This window comes from Thamnophis elegans, chromosome 2, assembly GCF_009769535.1.
Source record: "Thamnophis elegans isolate rThaEle1 chromosome 2, rThaEle1.pri, whole genome shotgun sequence".
Classification (NCBI taxonomy): Eukaryota; Metazoa; Chordata; class Lepidosauria; order Squamata; family Colubridae; genus Thamnophis; species Thamnophis elegans.
The window spans coordinates 166,175,647-166,197,602 of NC_045542.1; the positions used below are offsets into that span (position 1 = coordinate 166,175,647).

General features: G+C 43.5%; 1 protein-coding gene across 1 annotated transcript; it reads right to left on the bottom strand.

Moving 5' to 3' along the window:
* Nucleotides 1–6,576: 6,576 nt before the first annotated feature.
* Nucleotides 6,577–12,360, bottom strand: LOC116503782 (zinc finger protein 501-like). The gene is made up of 4 exons (XM_032210403.1): nucleotides 12,309–12,360; nucleotides 11,514–11,575; nucleotides 9,900–10,026; nucleotides 6,577–8,095 (listed from the first exon to the last, which is right to left on the bottom strand). Exons 2-4 carry the CDS (start codon nucleotides 11,565–11,567, stop codon nucleotides 6,864–6,866), a joined length of 1,413 nt encoding a protein of 470 aa, XP_032066294.1. The 5' UTR covers nucleotides 11,568–11,575; nucleotides 12,309–12,360; the 3' UTR covers nucleotides 6,577–6,863.
* Between the last annotated feature and the right edge of the window lie 9,596 nt (nucleotides 12,361–21,956).

Consider the following 21,956-nt stretch of genomic DNA (forward strand, 5'->3'; position numbering starts at 1 on the left):
AGCACCTCCACAAGACTCTGGAAAGGGCACAGAGAAGAGCAATGAAGATGATTAGGGGGTTGGAGGCTAAAACATATAAAGAACAGTTGCTGGAATTGGGTATGTCTAGTTTAATGAAAAGAAGGAGTAGGGGAGACATGATAGCAGTCTTCCAATATCTCAGGGGCTGCCACAAAGAAGAGGGAGTCAAACTATCCTCCAAAGGACCTAAAGACAAGACAAGAAGCAATGGATGGAAACTCATCAAGGAGAGAAGCAACCTAGAACTAAGAGAAATTTCCTGATGTAACAATTAACCAGTGGAACAGCTCGCTTCCAGAAGTTATGGGTGCTCCATTACTGGAGATTTTTAACAAGACACTGGACAGTTACTGGTCTGAAATGGGATAGGGTCTCCTGCTTGAGTCGTGAGTGTCAGGGTTCCAAATAGCATCCAAAAGTAAATCAGAGTCCAAGGCAAAGTATTGCTCAAAGTTTCAATTTATTAAGAGAGCCATGTGCCAACATCTGGGAAAACCCGAATCTGAAAGCTTCCAGGTTTTCCCCACCTACTTGAAAGTTCAAAATCTTGTCCCCACAGCCACAAGTCCATCACATGGTCCAATCTCCCACTGCCATGCTGGCAGTTTCACCCATCCTGTTCCGGTCAGGTGTAGAGGTGCAAAGACACAGGATGACCTTGGCTTTCTAGAAATTTTTTTTTGTTATGGCTACATCGCATCTGACTCCTACAATTCCCCCTCCCATTTTCCCACAATAGAAAATGCATAGCAGAATAATAGAAAGTGTGGCAGGCCAAAGATTCTAAAGAAAAGATGGCTGCAGGCCTCACAGGGAGTTGGACTAGAAGATCTCCAAGGTGCCTTCCAGGTCAATTCTGATTGATTCATTGAATGTGTAAGGTTTGAGAATACGTTTACATTCATAGAAGTTTGAGAATACATCCAAGTCACAACGAGTCAAAAATGAGACTTAGACAGAGGCTTGAATAACAATCAGCGTTTAATCTTTGATCAAAGGTTAAAAGCATGATGGTCAGTTGTTCCAAACATACCCAAGGATATGCATGAAGGAATTACACCCAAGAGAAGGAATGCATTCTTTTTATACTGTTAGAAATGTTATAAATGTCAGTAAAATCCCCCAATCCTATTCCTGCAAAAGGATAGAATACTTCTTCATTAGCGCTATCTTCTTCCTTTGTTCTCATGATTGACTACTTAGCTTCTCACGGGACATGAAAAATGTCAGTTTTACAGCTCTTTACAGCTCCATTCTGGGTAAAGTTCTATGCCCATAAGATTGTAGATTGAGAAGAGTTCAAATGGCAAGGATCACACGTTTTGACATTTGCCTATATATTTTTACAGACTTTTAATAACAGCGTTACAGGAGAGAGAAGAGCCAACGTCGCAACGATACAGACGTGCAGTCTTGATGCTCCGCCGCTGATTCTTTTATTGCTACATGGTCCCAACGGACCTAAGCCATCCCGTAGAGACGGTGACAGGGAGACAAAACCTTGCTGGTCTCAGGGACATTGCAAAGTCCCTGATTGACCCAAGGGAAGTGCTCCAAGCTGGCGATAAAACAGACAGCCTTGTGCTGACAAAGTCGGAGACGGCAGTGAAAGTGAGTCCATCTGGTGAGGCTTTTTTTTTTTAAATGATTGCCCAAAGGATTTTTTTTAAAAAAATAAATAAATTTGTCCTTTAAGCAAAGAATACAGCGGCGGAATTTATCTTTATTGGACTGTCTTGGAAAGTTTTTATTTCCCTTTCTTCCTGTTAATGATGTTTTGTGGATTGAAGTGACTGTAACGTTTTTTTGTTTCTCCTCGCAAGTGAATGAACTGTTTTTTTCCCCTCCTATTTTCTGCTGCCTCATTTGTTGGGTGGAACTAAAACCTATTTTATTTTAATAATTTTTCTTACTACTTCTCATTAACCTTCATTAAAGACTTTTAAAGATTATTGTTCTTCATAAGCTTGAGATAAATAGGAGAAGAATTGAATCTGCCATTCGGAAGTTAGAAGTTGGTTTTTTCCCCCCTCTTTGAAACAAAGTATCCTTTGTTCTCTCTGTTGATGATCCCACTGACATAATGAAGAGCTTTGCAGTCTTGCAGCTTTGGAGTTTTGCAGCTTATCTTGTGCAATTTGATAAGGAACCAAGGATAGAGTTGTTTTTACAGCTGCCTTTTTAAAAACACTCTTGGCAAGGGAAAGATTTTTTTTCTCCTTGCTTCTTTTTCATTTGGAAAAATGCATCAACCTTTAGATGAGGGAACACTGAGTCTTCAAGATTTGTTGATTGAAATTCAAAAGTTATCGGAAAGATCTGAGAAATTTGATAAGAAATTGGATAGACTGCTATCTCCTACAATAAAGGATGATGGAGTTGGAGTCCCCAAAAATAAAGCAATGAAGGAAGATGAAGAAGACAAGGATAAGATAACAGATGAATTTAATGATGGAGCAAACTTGGATAGAAATGGAAGAATATGGAAAAGTGAACTTGATATGCAGGAGTTCTATCCCTTTTTTCAAGAAACAGAGGGGGGGAAAAGTGATGATGATAGAACTAAGAAGAGAAACTGCTTCAGAAATATGTTTAATCAAAGACATGCTAATTTTAATACCAGTTCAAGGGCAATGAGGTTTTTTGAGAGATCTTTCAAGCAAAAAAGTGCTGAGAGAAGTTTATAAAAACTTTATAAAGGAAGTAGTAAAAAGATTGACACAACAACTGGTAAAAGAGACAAGATTCTTTTTTTACTGGAAAGATTCAGGTTGATAATGAACGTTGATGATAAAAAAATTAATTGATTTGTGGTGATTAATAGATAGTAACCTTAATACTTTATAGACATTTCTTAGATTGTTTTTAAATGTTTATTTGTTAAAATGTAATACATTATGACATTATGAAATAATAACTCTAATCAGTTAAAACAACTTGGATATAAATAGCAAATTGGGACCTGGAGGGAAAAAACTTTATGAATGTTATCAATAAATTTTTGTTGAGATTTTGTTATAAAGAAGTAAATTTTTCTTGGGTCTAACAAGAGGAGAGGTGATGTAAACAGTAAATAATCCTTAGTTGTTACTACTACTACTACTACTACTACTACTACTACTACTACTACTATAATGATTATGACTAGTAAAAGCCATTTGGATATAAATTGCAAATTGGGACCTGGGGGAAAAAACTTATAAAACTTATTAACAAATTCTTGTTTAGACTATGCATAAAAATGCAAGTTTTTTTTCTTTTGGGTCGGAAGAGAAAAGATGTGATATACATAATAAATAATTCTTAATTAGTTACAATAATAACCAAAGAAATGTTAACGGATAATGTTTAATGATATTTATATGTGTTGGCATTGGTAAAAGCAATTGTATAAAAGCTTTAAATGGTGAATTGGAGGGGAAAAAGGGGGGGGGAAATGCTTAGATATTTTATTAATTGGTTTTTTCTTTTAGAATATGTGATAAGATGTAATGCTACAGAAGATTTGTTGAGATTGTCAATGAATGCCAGTGGGTGGTTGTGTTTTTGAATGCAAATGATATCAGATAAAAGCACGTTTAAATAATTTCAGTTAAATGAGAATGGCAGTATATTGATAGTAAAATACATGAAGATTTTTGATGTAAAATGTACTATTCAGTGGGAAGGAAATATATGTAATAATTATGATAAAAACGCACGAAAACTGTTTGTAACCAATCGACACGCTTTCGACAGGATGTAATGGAAGATGATTTTTTTTGTGTTTTTGTTTATTTAAAACAAAAAAATAAAAAAAATAACAGCGTTACAGGAAATTAGTAAAAGGTATTTACAGCAGGTATATACACGTTACAGATACAAAAGCATAATGCTAGATACATACAGGAAGGCATAATATATGCTTTACAGGAAACAAAAAGTTTCTACTAAAACTAACAAGTTTCTACTTATTCCAGTATATTATATTCTGGTATATACTATTCCCCTTCAAATGAATGAATGCAAGGCGTTTCCAGCTCCATTCTCCAAAATGGAGATGGGATCTGCTTGCAATCTCTAAGATCCCCCTTCTTCCCCAGGGACTCCCACCCTTCCTACCTTTCTCGATGGACTTCTGCACCTCTGCTTAGATCTCTCCAAGAAATAGAAGGGAAAGTGTCCTCCCAGACCACGCTCCCTACCTGCCTAGCATTAACCCTTAAGGGTCCGATCTGTTTCTTTTCGCCCGTAAGAGACGCTGTTCCTCTTGCAGCTGCATATGCAGACTTGAGAAGGGCTGCAGCAAAGGTTGCGGGAGGCAGGCTGGCAGCTGGTGGAGGAGCAAGCCCTGCTCAGGAGGATGGGATTCCTCCCCAGTTCCCATGCACACAAAAAGTAACTTTCACTTTTTCCCCCAGGAGCCCACACACTTCCGCCCGCAAGTCAACACAACGCACTCACGTGCCAAAGCTGGAACCATCCCCTTTAGCACTGGGGATTGCAGTTGGAGGGTTAAAACGAGAGAGATGCTCTGGGGTGCTAGAGCAGCGCGACGCCGGCGGCGACTCTCACTTCCGACAGAGGAGCGCCCATGATATTCCGCGCTGAGATACCAACAGCTGGCAGAAGTTCTCCGGCGCCTGCTCAGTTTTTCCTCTGACGCCAGGAAGGTTGCCAGGACTTTGGGTTTCCCTGGGGGAGCCGCCTAACGGATGCCACTTGTATAGCAGACTGGGAGTGGGGATTGTTCCCCAGTTTTAAAAAATAAAACAAATGAGGATTTAAAAAAATATATATATGGCTTAATGATGGTATAAAATACATTGTTCATTTCATCACCGTGCATGCCGCTTATATAGTAAGATTCAAAACCACAAATTAATAAATAAAAACAACAAACCCAGGAGTGGGTTCTTGCCAGTTCTAACCTCTTCTATAGAGGTTCTACAATGCCGTTTAGAGGGGTTATTCTGGGAGTTGAAGTCCGCAACTCTTAAAGCTGTCAAGTTTGAACACCCCTGGGTTTTTTCCCCCTAAAAGGTTAGGGGTGCAAGGATCTTGTAACTTGACAGCTTTAAGACTTGCGTGCTTCAAATGCCAGAGTTTCTGAGCCAACATTTTGGTTGCTAAGAACGTTAAGTGAGTTTCACCACATTTTACAAGTTGTCCACACCCACCCAGTCACATGACTGCCAAGCCACTCCCACTCAGTCATATGGCCAGCAAGCCATTCCCACCCGGTCACATGGCCAACAAGCCACTCCCACAAAGCAGGCCACACCTACAGAAGAGGTTCTAAATTTTTTTGAAACCCACCACTAAACAAACCAGAAATTGATAAGATGCACATCTCCCAATCATTGCCATGGGGTAACTGCATCTATTGCAGTGGTAGGTTCCTACTGGTCCGGACCGGTTTAGCTGAATATGTAGTAGTTTGGCGGCCTCAGTTGCTGGAACCAGCAGTGACCCAGGCCTGCCATGCCCCTGAACCGGTTCTCCCGGCGGTGCTGTAGGCACTACCATCTTGTTTTTTTACTTCTGCACATGTGTAGAGCAATTTTTAATCACACTGTGCATGCACACACCAAACCTGCACATGGAACAGCCGTAAGTGAACCGAAAAATACAGTAATTAGCTTTGGAGGTGTGTGTGTCCTGTTGTAACTTCCCTCATTAAGGGACCAGTTGTAAAAACTACGTATCTTTCTCTCGCCTATCCATCCATCCATCAATCTATCATCTATCAATATCACCTACTATCTATCTCACCTATCATCTCCATCCTTTTATCTGCCACCCATCTTAACTAACTACTCTGGGCTGCTAATGAAACAAAGGGAGGGATCAATATTGATTCCAAACATGCTTTATTCATAAATGTCTTGAATAGAAAACTTCACTTCCGTTTCTCACTTCCTGTTTAGTGTTGAAACACTTCATTTATTCTCACACATGCTTTATGTCCATCATGTACTGTTTCTACACTTCTTGTATTTGTTAAAGACTGTAAAGTCTGCATCACAATGTAAGCATCCTTCCCCCCTATTCATTAGGCACATGAGTTATTTTGTTAAGTTTATTCTTCCAACAGAAACTCTCCACACACTTGGGAACTCTAATATTATTTGCTTTATTCAGTTATTAATATCTGAATTATTGCAATGGTTCGTACAGCTATCAGTGGAACAGTCTTGGATCGCTAAAAGGTGAATTTTAGAATTGCAGAGGGGTTAAAAAAACCAAGATGGCAGCTGTGCCTATCATAGAGTGCAGAGGAGGGCAACCAAGATGATTAGGGAACTGAAGACAGTTGCAGGTATGGGGATTAGTCTAGTGAAAAGAAGGTCTAGGGCTGACAGTATAACACTGTTCAAATATTTGAGGGGCTGCCACAAAGAAGAGGGGGTCAACCTATTTTCCAAATCACCTGAAGGCAGAACAAGGAGCAATCGATGGAAACTCATCAAGGAAAGAAGCAACCTAGAACTAAGCAGAAATTTCCTGATGGAACAATTAATAAGTTGAATGGCTTGCCTCCAGAAGTTATTGGTATTGGAGGTTTTTAAGAAGAGATTGGACAATCATTTGTCCGAAATGGTATATGGTCCCCTGCTTGAGCAGGGGTTTGGACTAGAAGATCTCTAAGCTCCCTTCTAGTTCTGTTATTGTGTTATAGGGCACATGCGATGCACAGGCCAAGTGACAGGGCTTTAAACATGGGTCTGCAATCCCCATCATTATTTTTTTGACCCGCTCCCCAGATGTTCCATCTCATTTTCATTGCAGTTTCTGAACTCTTTCGGAGTTTGTAACATCTGAATCGTTTTACACCGATGGGATTCAAAAACTGCATTTCTTCAAAGGCTCTTTTGCGCTCCAAGGACTGAGAGGGTTTTTCTCTCTGTGTGGATTCTCTCATGATAAGTGAGGTTTTTCTTACATGAATAGCTCTTTCGGCACACAAAACACGCGTACGGTTTCACCCCTCGGTGAATCTTTTTATGGATGCTGAGGCTGGTGCTCTGACTGAAGCTCTTTCCGCAGTCCAGGCATTTGTAGGGTTTCTCTCCCGTGTGGGTCCTTTCATGGCAATTCAGGTAAGTTCTGCTGCTGAACGTCTTCTCGCACACAGAGCACTGGTACGGTTTCTCTCCCGTGTGAGTGCGTTGGTGCAAAGTGAGGTGCGAACTCTGACTGAAGCTCCTTCCACACTCAAAGCATTTGTATGGCTTCTCCCCAGTGTGGGTCCTCCGGTGGGTCGTAAGGTGTGTTCCCTGCCGAAACCACTTTCCACACTCAAGACACATGTACGGTTTTTCCCCCGTGTGAATTCTCTTGTGAGAAACCAGACCGACATTCGTGGTGAATGCCTTGGGACATTCCAAGCAGAGGTATGGCTTCTCTCCCGAGTGACTTTTTTTATGCCGACTTAGGAGCGCGGTGTGGCTAAAGCTCTTGCCGCACTCCAGGCATTTGTATCGTTTTTCCCCAGTGTGGATTCTCCCATGTGAAATAAGGGAAGTGTTCCTACCAAAACACTTTCCACACTCCAAGCATCGGTAGGGTCTTTCTTCCGTGTGTAATCGCTGGTGTCGGGCTAGAGAGAGGCTCTGATTGAATTGCCTTCCGCACTCTGAGCATTTAAATAATTCCTCTTCTCCGCAAATTCTTTGATACGGCAAAAGATCACCCATCTGAAGAAAGTTCTTTCTGGGCGCCGAGCAATGATCTGATTTCTCACTGGGATGGATTTTTTGATGCGAAAGCAAGTTTGAGCTCTTTGTCCATCCTGAACGTTGATAGAGTTTCTCCCCTGTATAAATTCTCTGGTTCAATTCAAGTTTGAATTTGGAGATTAATGCCCTGCTATCTGAAGGATTTTTGTCCTTTTCTTCCTGTTTCTGGATTAAGTTTTGACAAGGGTCCTGTGGCCGGAAGGCAGGCAGATTCCTCCTAGTCTCTGCTTTTTGCCCTTCCTGTCCCCCTGATCCCTTGAGATCACCAGCGATCTCTTCCTGCTCTTCATCTTTGGCCATTCTGGAGGAGATACACCCCAGCTCCTGAGCAGGGGAATCTTCCAACACTGAACCTGCTTGGACAGAAACACAGAGAAAAGACTAGATGACAAATGAAATGGAAAAGTGGAACAAATGTACACAATCAGTCATTCTTGTAAATTGTCAGGGGATTGCGAGTAGGGGTGATATGGTAACAGTATTCCAATATCTAAGGGCCTGCCCCAAAGAATAGGGGGTCAGCCCAGGGGCCGGCTTCAAAAATTTCAGCAATGGATTCTCTGCCCAGTTGCTGGGGTATGTGGCCATGGTGGGCATGGTCTAGTCGGCCTCCTGCACCATGGCGGGGGGCCGTTTTCACCTTCCCCAGGCTCTGGAGGCTTTCCTCAAGCCTCTGGGAAGGTAAAAACTGCCTCCCCGGGCTCTGGAGACTCTCCAGAGGCCAGTAACGGGCCCATTTCCAGCCTTCCGGGAGGCCCGTTTTCCCCCCGCCCCGAGACTCCATGCAGGCCCTGCACTTACCTTGCATCCAAAACGAGCCGTGTGGAGACTCCTGGGAGGGGAGGGGCAGGATGGGAGGGGCGGGGTAGGCGGGGCCAGTCAGGGGTGGGATTTGGAGGTGCTCCGAACCAGCCATAACTGGTTATAAGTAGATATCACCATCAGTTTCCCCCATGTTTTCTCTGTGCCAGATTGTCTCAAAGGACCTAGCAGAAGGTGGCAGAAGAAACATCTCCCACCTTGTCCTTATTAAAGACGGGTTCAGCGAAAGGAGGACCTGAAATGGTGGCAATGCTTCAGATCAACCTCCTTCCATGGGGTCCTTCATCTCCAAGAGGTCAAAACACCAAAAAGGAGGTATCTCCACACAAATACAATACAATAGCAGAGTTGGAAGGGACCTTGGAGGTCTTCTAGTCCAACCCCCTGCCTAGGCAGGAAACCCAATCACATTATGGGGGGGGGGAATTACAGTCCTTGACCTGAGGCCACCCTCCTCCTGAAGCCCCCTCCCCCCCCAGGGGTGTCAGCTGCTCCCTTCGGACTTCTGCCTGCCTCCGCTGCCATCGCCACCAGCACCCCCCTCTACTGCCCCCATCCCTCCTTGGCTACGACCCCCTGCTTCTCCCCCAATTCAAGGGGCGGCTCCTCTCTTGTGGCTCCTCGGGGTCCTTGGGCATCCCGGGCGCTCCCTTGCTGCCCTCTGGCTGCTCACCAGGTCGCCCGCAAGAGGGCCTTGGTGGGCAGGAAGCCGAGGATCCTCTCCACCACCTCAACGAGGCTGCTCAGCATGTAGCCGCCCTTGGGCTTGGGCTCCATGACAATCGCAGACAGCGCGAGCCCCCCCCCCCCCCTGAAAAGTGCCAGCTGAAGGTTGGAAAGACATCCTGGAAAGATTTAACACTTTTCAAAATGCCTCCCTTGAGTCCACCAAGGCAATACAGGTAGTCCTCAACTTACAACAGTTCGCTTAGTGACCATCCAAGGTTACAACGGCCCTGAAAAATGTGACTTAGGGTCGTTTTTCACAGTTATGACCTTTGCAGCCTCTCCACAATCATGTGATCAAAATCCAGACGCTTGGCAACTCTCCACACTTATGACCATTGCTGTGTCCCAAGGTTATGTGATCCCCTCTGGTGATCTTCCCACCAGCAAAATCAATAGGGAAGCCAGGTTCACTTAACAGCCAGGTTACTAACTTATCAACTCCAGTGGTTCCCTTAACAACTTCGACAAGAGAGGTCGTAAAATGCGGGCAAAATGTATTTCACAAAGGTCACAAGAGAAATGTCGGGTTCGATTGTGGACGTAAATCGAGGACTACCTGGGCAAAGAAAAGACACAGGAATCGAGACCAGATTAAAGGAGACTCACTGAGCGAGGCCACGATCCTGTATGTCTCCAGCATGACTTCCCTGTACAAGGTCCTTTGGCCCCGATCCAGCAGAGCCCATTCCTCCTCTGAGAAATACACCACCAACTCTTTGAAGAATACAACAGCCTGAAAAAGAAAACCCAAGTCACAATCTGGAAGGAAGTTCAGGTGGAACACACGGCACCTTCTCCAGAAGAACTTCGGTAAGCTGCTGAAACAAAAACAAGAAGCCGGAAGTAAGCATCATGCTTAGCTTTGGGATTCAAATAATGTAACAACCGGTTCTCTGCTCTAATGACCAACTGGGTAGGCGTGGCTTGGTGGTCATGTGACCATGTGGGCAAGGCAAACGTCTTAACTGTTACAATGTAATAAGGGTTAACCAGAGAGACAGTTTCTGTAAGCAGGGCAATAAAGATAAGGCTACAAACAAAACCAGAATGTTTCCTTCCTGCCTTCCCTACAGGATTAATCCTGTAAAGTAGGGATAAACAAAATGAGATTTCTTCCAACAACCAATTCTCCAAACTGCTTAGAAAGTTAACAATCGGCTCTCCCGAATACGTGCGAACTGGCTGAATCCCACCACTGGTCATGCTGGAGGATTAAGACCAGGGACACCAGTTCCCATCCATCACCAGCCGGAAAAGGTCCAGAGAGACTTTGGGCCTGATTCTCTTTCTCAGGCCCACCTCAAAGAGAGTTCCTAACAGTGAGAACAATTAGCCTGTGGAATGACTTGTTTCCAGAAGTTGTGAGTTGCTCTATCACTGGAGGTTTTCAAGAAAAGATTGGACAACAACTTCTCTAAAATGATAGGGATTCCTGCTGTTCTGACCTAGGCTTCCCAAGAGCATGAAGCAAACTCCTTGTCCCGACCAAAAAAACCCCCCTTTGATTAATTTCCTGTGAATTCTGCCCATTCACATCCAGCAAAGTTTTTCAAGGGAGGATTTACAGTCACAGACCTTATCTGGCTTGGAGAGCTGATATCTGCAAAACTTGGCAAGGAGTCTTGGACAGTCACGAGCCAATTAAGCAAACTAATTGTCTCCTGCAAACTCCACTCCCCTTTTGCTCCTCTTTTATTTCCTCTGGGAGGAGCCATTCATCATCCACCTATGATCTTACTCTCAAGTCGACCCCTCTTCTTTAGCTGTTCCCTTCTTCTGGCAACTCTGCACATGTTCACACTGGGAACAGGCTCCAGCTGTTCATCTGCCTCACTAATTTCTGATTCTGAAGGCAGCTGATAACTGGCATACGCCTCTGGCCCCCTCTCTGCCTCCGATACAGAGCCCTCATCAGAGCCTTCCCCAGACTTCAAGACTGGCCCATGTTCCTCCCCAACCTCCTCATTGTTCGAATCTGCTGCCAGCTCTGCTGGCAGGCCACAACACCTGCTTGAGGAATCTAAGATTGGAGTAGAAGACCTCCAAGGTCCCTTCCAACATTGTTATTCCCTTAACAACTGAGGCAAGAAAGGTCATAAAATGGGCCAAAATTCACTTAACCCATGTCTCACTTTGAAACAGAAATTTGGGGCTCAATTATGGTCATGTCAAGGACTACCTGTACTTAAATCTTCTTTTTCTTCCTGCCCCGTAACCTACCTTTGGCGGTGCAGCCCACAAAAATGACAATGCAGATTGTGACCCCAAAGCCATGGCTTCACCTGTAAAGGAGAGAAGAGATAGATAGATGATAGATAGTTATGGGTGATAGATATAAATGATAGATAGATAGATAGATAGATAGATAGATAGATAGATAGATAGATAGATAGATAGATAGATAGACAGACAGACAGACAGACAGACAGACTGACTGACTGACTGACTGACTCTCTAGCTGGGGGTCTGGGGTCTAACAAGGCCAGTAGCGCTGCAGTTGGATTAGAGCATAGGTGGTAGAATCACCTCTGCCCCCCTTCTTTAACCCTGGAGGGGCTCAAAGCCCTGCACAGCCCAAAGGAATCCCCAAGTCCAAGCAAGAGATCCTTGTTTAAGGGGGTTTAGAGGCGCTCGGCTTCTGAGAGAAGGACAAGGCACTCTGCACACGCCCCGGGCTGCTCAGCCTTTGGATGCTGTTTTGCAGGGAGGGTTCTGTCCCCCGAATTGCAGGTTGCATCTGGGCGGCTTTTCTCTCCTCTTCCTTCCTTCGCTCCTCCGCTTCCCCCATCCGCACAGTGGATGATGGGGATGATGGGGTTGCAGTCCATCCCCCAGGACCCCCCACTCCCCCGCGGTCGCCGCTCTCTTGCACCGAGCTTGTGGGAGGCAGAGCTAATGGGCTGCCCATGCTCCCTTGCCTCCGGAGAGCCTTGCAAAATTGGGCTAAGGAATGGGACCGTCATCCTTTTGCACGGGGGGGGGGGGGCGTCGAGACCCTCCCGCCGCTGCGCCCACCTTCTCCCCGCAATCCCAGCGCGAGCAGACAGAAGGCCGTGCAAACTCTGGTAGGAAGGTACTTCCGCTTCCCCTTCGACGCGGGCGGGGCGCCGTCGTCGATAGGGAACCCGAAGTGTTGCCTCAGCAATGATCGCGGGGCTGGCGGGAGGACTATAATTTCGAACCCACAGAATGATCGGCAAATCCAAGAGGGCAGGAAAAGAGGGGTTGGGGAGGAAAGGGATCTATCTATCTATCTATCTATCTATCTATCTATCTATCTATCTATCTATCTATCTATCTATCTATCTATCTATCTATCTATCTATCTATCATATATGTCTGTCTGTCTCTCTCTCTCTCTCATCTATCATCTATCTGAAATGCAATCCCTGACTCTGTTACATCCTCAAACCCCCATAATGTTAACCTTAAACTGTCTACTGCTGACCTCACCCCATTCCTAAGAGGTCAGTAGGGGCATGCATAAGTGCACCAGCATGCCTAACATCCCTGTCCTACTGTCCCCATTTATTTGTACCCATTTCCTGTGTTCTTATTCATGTTTATTCTTATTCCTGTTACCTTGTACATGAGTGACAAAATAAAGATATAAATAAAATTAAAGTATCATCTATCTATCTATCTATCTCTCTCTCTCTCTCTCTCTCTCTCTCTCTCTATCTCTCTCTCTCTCTCTCTCTCTCTCTCTCTCTCTCTCTCTATCCATCCACCCACCCACCCACCCACCCACCTACCTACCTACCTATCATCTATTATGTATTCATCCATCCATGAGCAGGAATGAAGTTGTGAGGTGATGAGATGGTGGATTCTTCCTTGATTTTGGGAACCCCTTTTGTTCCTTCTTTTGAAGAAGTCCATGGACATCTCCCAGAAGTTCTTCTTTGAGGCCACTAGTACCCTTCACTTACCTCCCCTTGGCCTTGCCTGTTTTCACAGCCAATCAGCTGCTCTTTCCCTTGTGACATCACAAACAGCCAACTGCCTCTACCTAAGTCAGACTATCTCCACCTTAGTTTTCCTCCTGCAGTTATGGTCAGCCACCACATAGTTCATACTGGGCAGAATTAGTGGGACTTGCCATCCATTGTTTGGAATTCATTTTCTCTGTGTGTTTTCCTCTAACATGCTTGATTCTCCTGGATATTTTGCCTAAATAGTATGTTTTCTGCTTACTCTTTCTTTTCCTGATAAAATCTTTTTATAGCTTTCTCTTACAAGGATGTGTCCGAATGTAGTGATGTAGTACTCAGAGATCCAGGTTTGAGTTCTCATTTGATCCTGGAGATAGCCGAGCGATTTTTGTGTCAATCACACAATGTTTCTACCAGTGATGAAATTCAATTTTTTTTTACTACCAGTTCTGTGGGCTGGCTTGGTGGGCATGGCAGGGGAAGGATATTGCAAAATCTCCATTCCCACCCCACTCTGGGACAGCCAGAGGTGGTATTTGCCAGTTCTCCAAAGTCCAAACGACTCAAAATTTCCGGTACTGGTTCTCCAGAACTTGCTGAATTTCACTCCTAGTTTCTACCCAATCTACCACAATGAAGTAGCAGTTTCCCAGAAAGGAAGGAGCACATTCTAAGGAGGAGGTGAAACAAGAGGCAGCACAGGCCAGAGCTGAAAAGGAGACAGAGGAACTGAGTTAAGATAGCCACTCCATAGAAGCTCTCAGGGTATATTTATGAGGGTGTGTCAGCACCTCTCCATTTAATAATTAGGAAAGAAAGACCATGAGACTCCATACGTGGAAAATCAAATGTACTTTTACTAATTAAAAATGGTTAAAGAGCGGTTGCATAGCGAAGTCTGATTAATTAGGCGCGAAAGCAGTTGATATATAGAATAGCCCATTCCACACCCCCTGGCATCATAGGCTTAGTCCAATCATAAGTCCTTCAAGTGTCAGGTGTGAGATAACTTCAAAAGGCATCACGAAGATGGAATGTCGGTGCCGTTAGTCCAGGCGGGAAACACCCACGCATGCGTAGTCTGACCATCCAGAGAACTCCAGAACATTCCTCCAGCACATCGAGTAACCCCACCCAAATACCATGCCCTCCCTCCCCGTTTCATGGCAGCTGAAGCAACAGCAAAGCAGAAGCTGACAGGGTGAGACTAATGTGAGTTTAATCTGGCAAGATTCTGTCCATTAAAGGTAAAGGTAAAGGTTCCCCTCACATATATGTGCTAGTCGTTCCCAACTCTAGGGGGTGGTGCTCATCTCTGTTTCAAAGCCAAAGAGGAAGCAATGTCTGAAGATGTCTCCATGGTCATGTGGCCAGCATGACTAAATGCCAAAGGTGCACGGAACACTGTTACCTTCCCACCAAAGGTGCTCCCTATTTTTCTACTTGCATTTTTACATGCTTTCAAACTGCTAGGTTGGCAGAAGTTGGTACAATTAATGGAAGCTCACTCCATTACATGACACTAGGGATTCAAACTGCCAAACTACTGGCCTTTTTGATTGACAAGCTCAGTGTCTTAGCCATTGAGCCACTGTGTCCCTCTCATTCTGTCTATTAGGTGTGAGCAAATAAAGAAGTGAACTTTGGCTGGATTGTTGTATATCAGGGGTGTCGAAAGGGTCAAAAAAGAAGGGAAGATGGGAAATGGGAAGAGAACAAGGAAAAAAAATAAAGAGGGGAAGGAAGAAGAAAGAATGAAGAGGGAAGGAAAAAGAAGGGAAGGAAGGAAGGAAGGAAGGAAGGAAGGAAAATGTTAGATCGGGTAATGGAAAGGCACACACAGGCTAATGGTAACAACAGCTCTTTATTAAATACAACAAGTGAGAACAATCCAGCAAAGGTTGAGTCTGACAGCAGCCCTTTTATAGGGAGCTGTCAGACACTTTGACCAATGAGATTAAAGCTCTATTCCCGCCGGAACAGAGGACCTTGGTGGAAACCATTATAACTGTAGCAAGTATATAACACTTTCTCTTTCCGTTTCCTTCTGTTCCGGAGCCGTCCCAACTTCATCAGCCTACCTTTTGTTGCCAGTTTGAAAACCTTCTCTTGGATCAATCAGGGACTTTGCGAGGTCCCTGAGATCAGCAAGACGTAGTCTTCCTGTTCACCATCTCTTCGGGACGGTTTGGGTCCGATTGGACCACCCAGCGGCAAAAGTATTGGTGATGGTCTCAGAGCATTGAGACTGCATGTCCATACCATTGCGACATTGGCTTCTCTTTTAGAATATTCATTGTTTGTAGAAAGGTCTCCTAGCTATATCTGTATGGGGACTTCAGGTGTAGCCTTCATATCTCTTTTTATTATTTCTTTGAGAAAGCCCAGTCCTACGTGAAAGTCTCTAAAACTACTATATTTTTGGTATATAAGATGCACCTTCCTCCCCCTCAAAAGAGTGTGGAAATGTTGGTGTGTCTTATACAATGAATACAGCTATTTTGGCCTCCCGAAGCTCCGCCCCGCATCCCATTTTTGTGAAAAATGGGTGAAAATGGGCCATTTTTCACCAAAATAGGGGTGTTTTTGCTTTCCCCCACCCCCCAGAAGCACTCTGCAGGTTTCAGAAAGACTGGGGGAAGGGAAAATGTTTCAGTGAAAAACAGGGGTGTTTTTGCCTTACCCCAGCCCTGCTGAAGCCCGCAGAGTGCTCCTGGGGGCCTGGAGGACAAAAACTTTTTTTTTCTTACTTACCTCTTTGAAATCTTTGTGCGTCTTATACACCGGTGCGTCTTATAGTCTGAAAAATACGGTACGTTGGACCAAAACTCCCTGAACCCTCTCATTGAACTTTCATCTTCCTCCATTCCGAGAGAGAGGTGGGGGAGAGACAGGGAGACACAGAGAGAGAGAGAGACAGCGAGACAGAGAGAGAGAGAGACAGAGACAGATCTGGATATCACAGGAAACATTCAGCTTCCCTGTTGCAATGATCAAAAATAATTGAATTGTGCTCCCCGCTGGAGCATGAGGGATTTTTTCTGAAGTTGATTCTCTCGGGATCCAAGAAGACAAACATCAGGAAGCAAAGTGAAATTGCTGCTTGAGGCTTCCACCCAAGAGGAGAGAAGCAGTTCTTAAATAGCCCTGTCTCTGAACAGGTGGTGCTTTGCTCATGCAAAGCTTCATTGCCTCCTACTTGATCTCCCTGCTGCTGGATTCATTCTGCCCTGCTGAGAAAACTGTGCTTTTTGAAATGCCATCAAGGGTTGCAATGAAGAAAGGGATTCTGGTGGACATAATCAAGTCCCAGAAATTTCTGCTGTTGTTGCTTCTGGTTCTGCTGTCCAGTGCAACCGGTGGCAGAAAATGTCTCCTTAATTTCGTCAAGGACAGCAATGCTGTCTACACTTACTATCAATCAGGAGATCTCAACATCGGTGGGATTAGTTCTGCCACAACAGTTAAGTTCAAGCCAGCTGTCTTCTATAAGCCTCCCGTCACCAGTCTTGAGGGGTATGTCATAAATGTTCCTCTGTGGTTTCTTTTTTCACTCCAAACCACCCTGTCCATCAAGGATTATTTTCCCCGGCTTCTTCTGAGGGGATTCTTGAGGTTTTGGTTTTAAGATTCCATTTAACCACAAAGAACCAGCACTTGTGCTCCTAAAGTAACCCAAGACCACATGTGCTGTGTTGCTAAGAAAGGTCTGTCTTGGTGTCTTGTGGTGTTGGTGTTATCTCCCTCTTCTTGCATGTACAGTTGAGATTATTCACTGTAGTTTGCAATGCAAATACACTGCAGTTGTGTATAGGATTGTGCATTAAAAAGAGATCCTGTCATAAGTTGTTCTGCAATGAAAATGATCAGGCAACCCCTGTGTTTTACTTTAGGGTGGGTCCATTTATCTTCTGGTATCTCCTGTCCTTCTCTTTTGCCACCGAGGAGATCAACCAAAACGCCAAGCTCCTCTCCAATGTCACTCTGGGCTACAACTTCTATGACAATTATTATGAGGCTGGGATGACCTACGATGCCATGGCAGACCTTCTCTCAACCGGGGAAGCCAGCGTTCCCAACTACAGCTGTGGAAAAGCAAGAAATCTCTTGGCGATGATTGAAGGAGTGGAGTCGGAGGCTTCCAGTCAGATTTCAATCATGTCCAGCATCTACAAAATACCACAGGTAGGAATCAGCGTAGTCTGGAATTGGGTTCTCTGATTGGCCTCAAGAAGCCAAGGGTGCATGCGGATGGTTGATCTCCCCTTCTGTCTAAAGAAGGAGAGTGCTGGGGCCAGATAAGGACAGGAATGCTTGGGGATCTACCTATATATTCTACCCTTTTGACCTTTCAGCAGTCCAGTGTGTTCCTGCGCTGAGTTTTATTTCTTCAAATTGTCCCAGTGAAGGGTCTTCTTGTGCTCCCTGCTTAAGTGCTCAAATGTAGAATAGAAGGATCGCCAAAGGAAGGGTATCCTGCCTAAACTTGAACATATCTCTTCATTTTTTAAAAACATGGTCATTCTGTAACTTCAGTTCTTTCATCTTCATGTGCATTCTGGAATGTTGTTCCATAGTCAATCTTCTGATCTATCCAAAACTTCCATTCTTTTTTCTACAGGATATTTGTTCAATTGAAAAAGAAGAAATGACTAAGCTTCTTTTTTAAATAATATTTTTATTTATATATATAAATATTTTGAAAACAGTGTATTGTCCAGGCATTTCATTTTACCAAAAAAGTAACAGATGTAGTAGTAGTAGTAGCAGCAGCAGCAGCAATAACAACAACAACAACTTGACTTATAAATAAAATGACTTGAACTTTCTGACTCTACCAAAAACCACCCTACTTGGAACAACTTATATCCTCCGACATTACCTTAACAGTTCCTAGGTCCTTGGTTAGGACTCGAGCTGTTAGGCTACCAACCAGTCCCAAAGGCTGTGAATCTCACCAAAGATTAACCACATAATAATAATAATATACAAATCTGATTGATACCTAGGATGCTGGCAGCAACCTGTATCAACCATTAGCACCAGTCAATGAAATTTGGGCCACATCTTCAAATGTTCACTTGACTGAGTTTCATGCTTAATGAATAAAAGAAATAATAATAAATTGTATATTTTAAGAAGGTACTTGGTTGCTACCTAGGATGCTGGAAGCAACCCATATCAACCATTAGTACCAGTCAATGGTATTTGTGATGCATTTTTTGAATGTTCAGTTGCCTGAGTTTCATGTTTAATGAATAAAGTATAATAATATACATATTAATTATAGTAATATTAATAGTTAGATTAGCTTATTTATAATCATGTTCATTATACTAGCATATTTATATTATAGACGCTCAGCTTTTACATGCACATAACAATAATCTTTCTTCATCTAATCTCTACCCCTTATATCTAACCGTTGATAAAACCTATCCCATGTTGAGTAGAACTCTGTATCTCCTTTATCTTCTATTTTCAATGTCAGTCTATCCATCTCTGCACAATCCAATATCTTCCAGCTTTTATCTAATGGGATGCTCTCATTTTTCCAATACTGTGCAAATACAATTCTCGCTGCTGTCAATACACGTAGCATTAAGTATATAGTCCCTTTATCATAGCTTTCTGGTATTATACCCAACAGAAATGTTTCTGGCTTTAAATGTATATGCTGCTTAATCATCTGTTCCAACCATGTATGTATTTTTGTCCAGCATTTTCTTGACTTCATACATGTCCACCACATATGATAATAGGTAGCTGGTGTAGGGGTACATTTCCAACATTGGGCAAACATATTTTTAAAATTTGTTGCTAGTCTTGCCAGTGGCAGATGCCACCGATAGAATATTTTGTAAAGGTTTTCCTTATAAACAGTAGCCATTGTCTGTTTGTAGTTTTTATCCCAAAGTTTTTGCCATTTATCTAATTCTATAGCATAGCCAAAGTTTGGCTGTGCTAAGAAAGGACTAAGTTCTAAACCGTATAATTGGGGTGTTCGGTTTGGTCCGGTTTGTGAACCAGTCTTTCTCTTATTTTCCCTCTTCTCTTTCTCTCTCTCTTTTGGAAACTACAACCTACCCCAGGGGTCAGCAACCCACAGCTCTGGAGCTGCATGTGGCTCTTTCATCCCTCTGCTGCAGCTCCCTGTCACCGGTTGGTACCACAATTGATAGGGCTTTTGGTTAAGACAGGTAGAGGAAAAAGGATCTGTGCTAGGAGAATATTATATGGTGGGGCAACTGGACTTCTGGTTGGCTCCAGAATTGAATGGGGGAGCTTCTGGTTAAGGCATTTATGGCTCTTTGACTGTTTAAGGTTGCCAACCTCTGACCTATCCCTTCATTCCAGTTGCATCTCCTTCTACCTATCTCTAAAATGAGATGATTTTCTCTGTGGGGCTCCCAAGGTGCCAATATTTGAATTTCCCCAAGCTGGACCTTCCTGTCTCTTTGTTTTACCTGCATCCTCATTTCTTCAGGAAGTCCTTTTTTTCTGCTCCTTCTTAGGTCAGCTACGCTTTTGCTTCTGAAGCTCTGAGTGATAAAATCCAGTTCCCATTTGTCTATCGGATGGTCCCCAAAGAAGAACATCTGTACCACATGATTGCCAAGTTACTCCAGCACTTTGGGTGGAACTGGGTCAGCCTTGTTTCTCCAGACACGTATAATGGAGAAAGGTTCATGAGGACTTTGAGCCCAGTCTTAACCAGGAATGAGATTTGTGTTGCTTTCTCGTTGAAGATCCAAGGACACCAGGCATTCCCATTATTGCCCCTTGAAGCATTATTCATGTGGAATAATGTCACTGTCTTCATTTATTATGCGGAGGTGCGTTTCTTTTACGGCATCATAAGAACTTTACAGGTCATGGTGACTACGATATTTAAGATCCCCATTGTGGGGAAAATCTGGATCACAACAGCTTTGTGGGACCTGACGTTGAATTTCGCTTATGGTATTTTTGCCAACAAGGAAATCCACGGCCTTTTCTCTTTCATGTGTCATCAGGAGAAAAGGGTTACCAATGACAATTTTCAAACCTTTTTTGATACCATGAACAAGTTCGGATTGGCAGCCTTTGAATGTGTGCTTTCAAAGGCTCCATTGTCAGTCAAATGGAGGAGAAGATGCAAGAAGCAGGAGATTCTGGAGGTCCCAAGTGAAGAGTTTGTGGAGAGGATTTTTTCCATGGACAGCTACCGCATTTCCAGTCTTGTGCAGGCTGTGGCAAGGGCCATCGATAGGGCCCGGTCTTGGAGAACCCACAAGATAAGACCTGGAGGTGAAGACGGGCTGAGATCACATAGTATTCCATCATGGCAGGTAGAGGGTTTTTTTTTCATCCTGAGAGGTCATTCTGCTTTCTTGAGCTGCCATCCAAGGTTGAGAACCGCTGAGGTGTTGTGGTGAGATAATTTTAGGGGGTTTCAAAGAAATCCATTTTGCAATTTCTTGCAGAACGTTCTGTTTCTCATGTCTCTTAGGCTAGGTCTTCATGTCCCTGAGACAACACTTGGACCAATCTACCCTACTCATGTTCCTTCACCTCCAGAAATATTTTTCTCCTGCCTAATGTTTAGGTTATGGAAAGTTCTGTGATTAAACCATTGGGAGTTGCAAAGGTGCTTTTTCAGGAGGCAACTTGACTTCCTTGTTTTTTTTTTCTTTTAAAGACGTTTCTCTTCTCATCCAAGAAATTTCTTCAGCTCTGACAGGCCAGCAGGGAATGGAAGGATTTATATTCCTTGCAGCCAGCTGGTCATTTGCATCCTTTTAGAGGGTCATTGAACCACTTGGAGGGTTTTTCCTCTGGAAATCCATTCCTACTCCTACACTATTCAAATGGTGTTCATCCCAAATTGTACAGCTAAAAGTCCAGAGGAAAAAAATTGCAGACTACAGGAACCAGGAGCACTCCTCAGGTGACCCTGAAGACGTAGATAAATCTCCAAGTGCTTCAATGACCCTCTAAAAGGATGCAAATGACCAGTTCTCTGCAAGGAACACAAATCTTTCCACTCCCCACTACACTATCAGAGCTGAAGAAGCTTCTTGGATGAGAAGTGAAATGTCTTCAAAGAAAAACCAGAAAGTCCAGTTGCCACTGTCACCTATTTTTCTTAGATGCTGCTGCTGCTGATTTTATTTATTGTATTTATTCAAATGACGTAAACACCCATCTCACACACCTGTCTCTGAATGGCTCACACAATTAAAGACATGAATAAGAAACTGTTGCAAATAAGCAACTAAAAGTAAAAAAAAACCATTAGAAAAATACATTCTAAGAGTATACCTTCTATTATACCTAAGATTTTACAGGAAAATGGAATTATTAGACTTGGTTTCGTGTTCTCTGAACATGGTTGGTTTCTCTTCTCTTTAGCTTCACCCTTTCCTGGGAAACACCCAGTTCTACAACTCCTCTCTAGAAGGAGTATATTTGGATGACAAAGGGGAGTTGAGTGCCAGTTTTGATATTGTGAAATGGGAGACCTTCTCGAACCACGCTACCCGTGCCACCAAATTTGGAGAAATACACAGACATTGGGGCTCCTCAGAGACTGATTTTATCCTTGATCAGGATAGGTGGTCCAGGCATTTTAGCCAGGTAGGTGCAATCTGTTCGTCTCATTTGGGTGAAATTCTAATAGCCTTTCTTTAATTCGTTGAAGTTCAAGAACACTAGCATGTCAATTTTTTAAAAAAGTATTTAGAGA

What these genes read in the sequence shown, in the direction of transcription:
- LOC116503782 (XM_032210403.1), bottom strand. Translation starts at nt 11,567, where the DNA reads ATGGCTTTGGGGTCACAATCTGCATTGTCATTTTTGTGGGCTGCACCG. An exon ending in TGTGGGCTGCACCGCCAAAG is followed by an intron (nt 10,027 to 11,513) that starts GTAGGTTACGGG and finishes TTTCTTTTTCAG; the next exon opens with GCTGTTGTATTCTTCAAAGA. An exon ending in CAGGATCGTGGCCTCGCTCA is followed by an intron (nt 8,096 to 9,899) that starts GTGAGTCTCCTT and finishes CTGTCCAAGCAG; the next exon opens with GTTCAGTGTTGGAAGATTCC.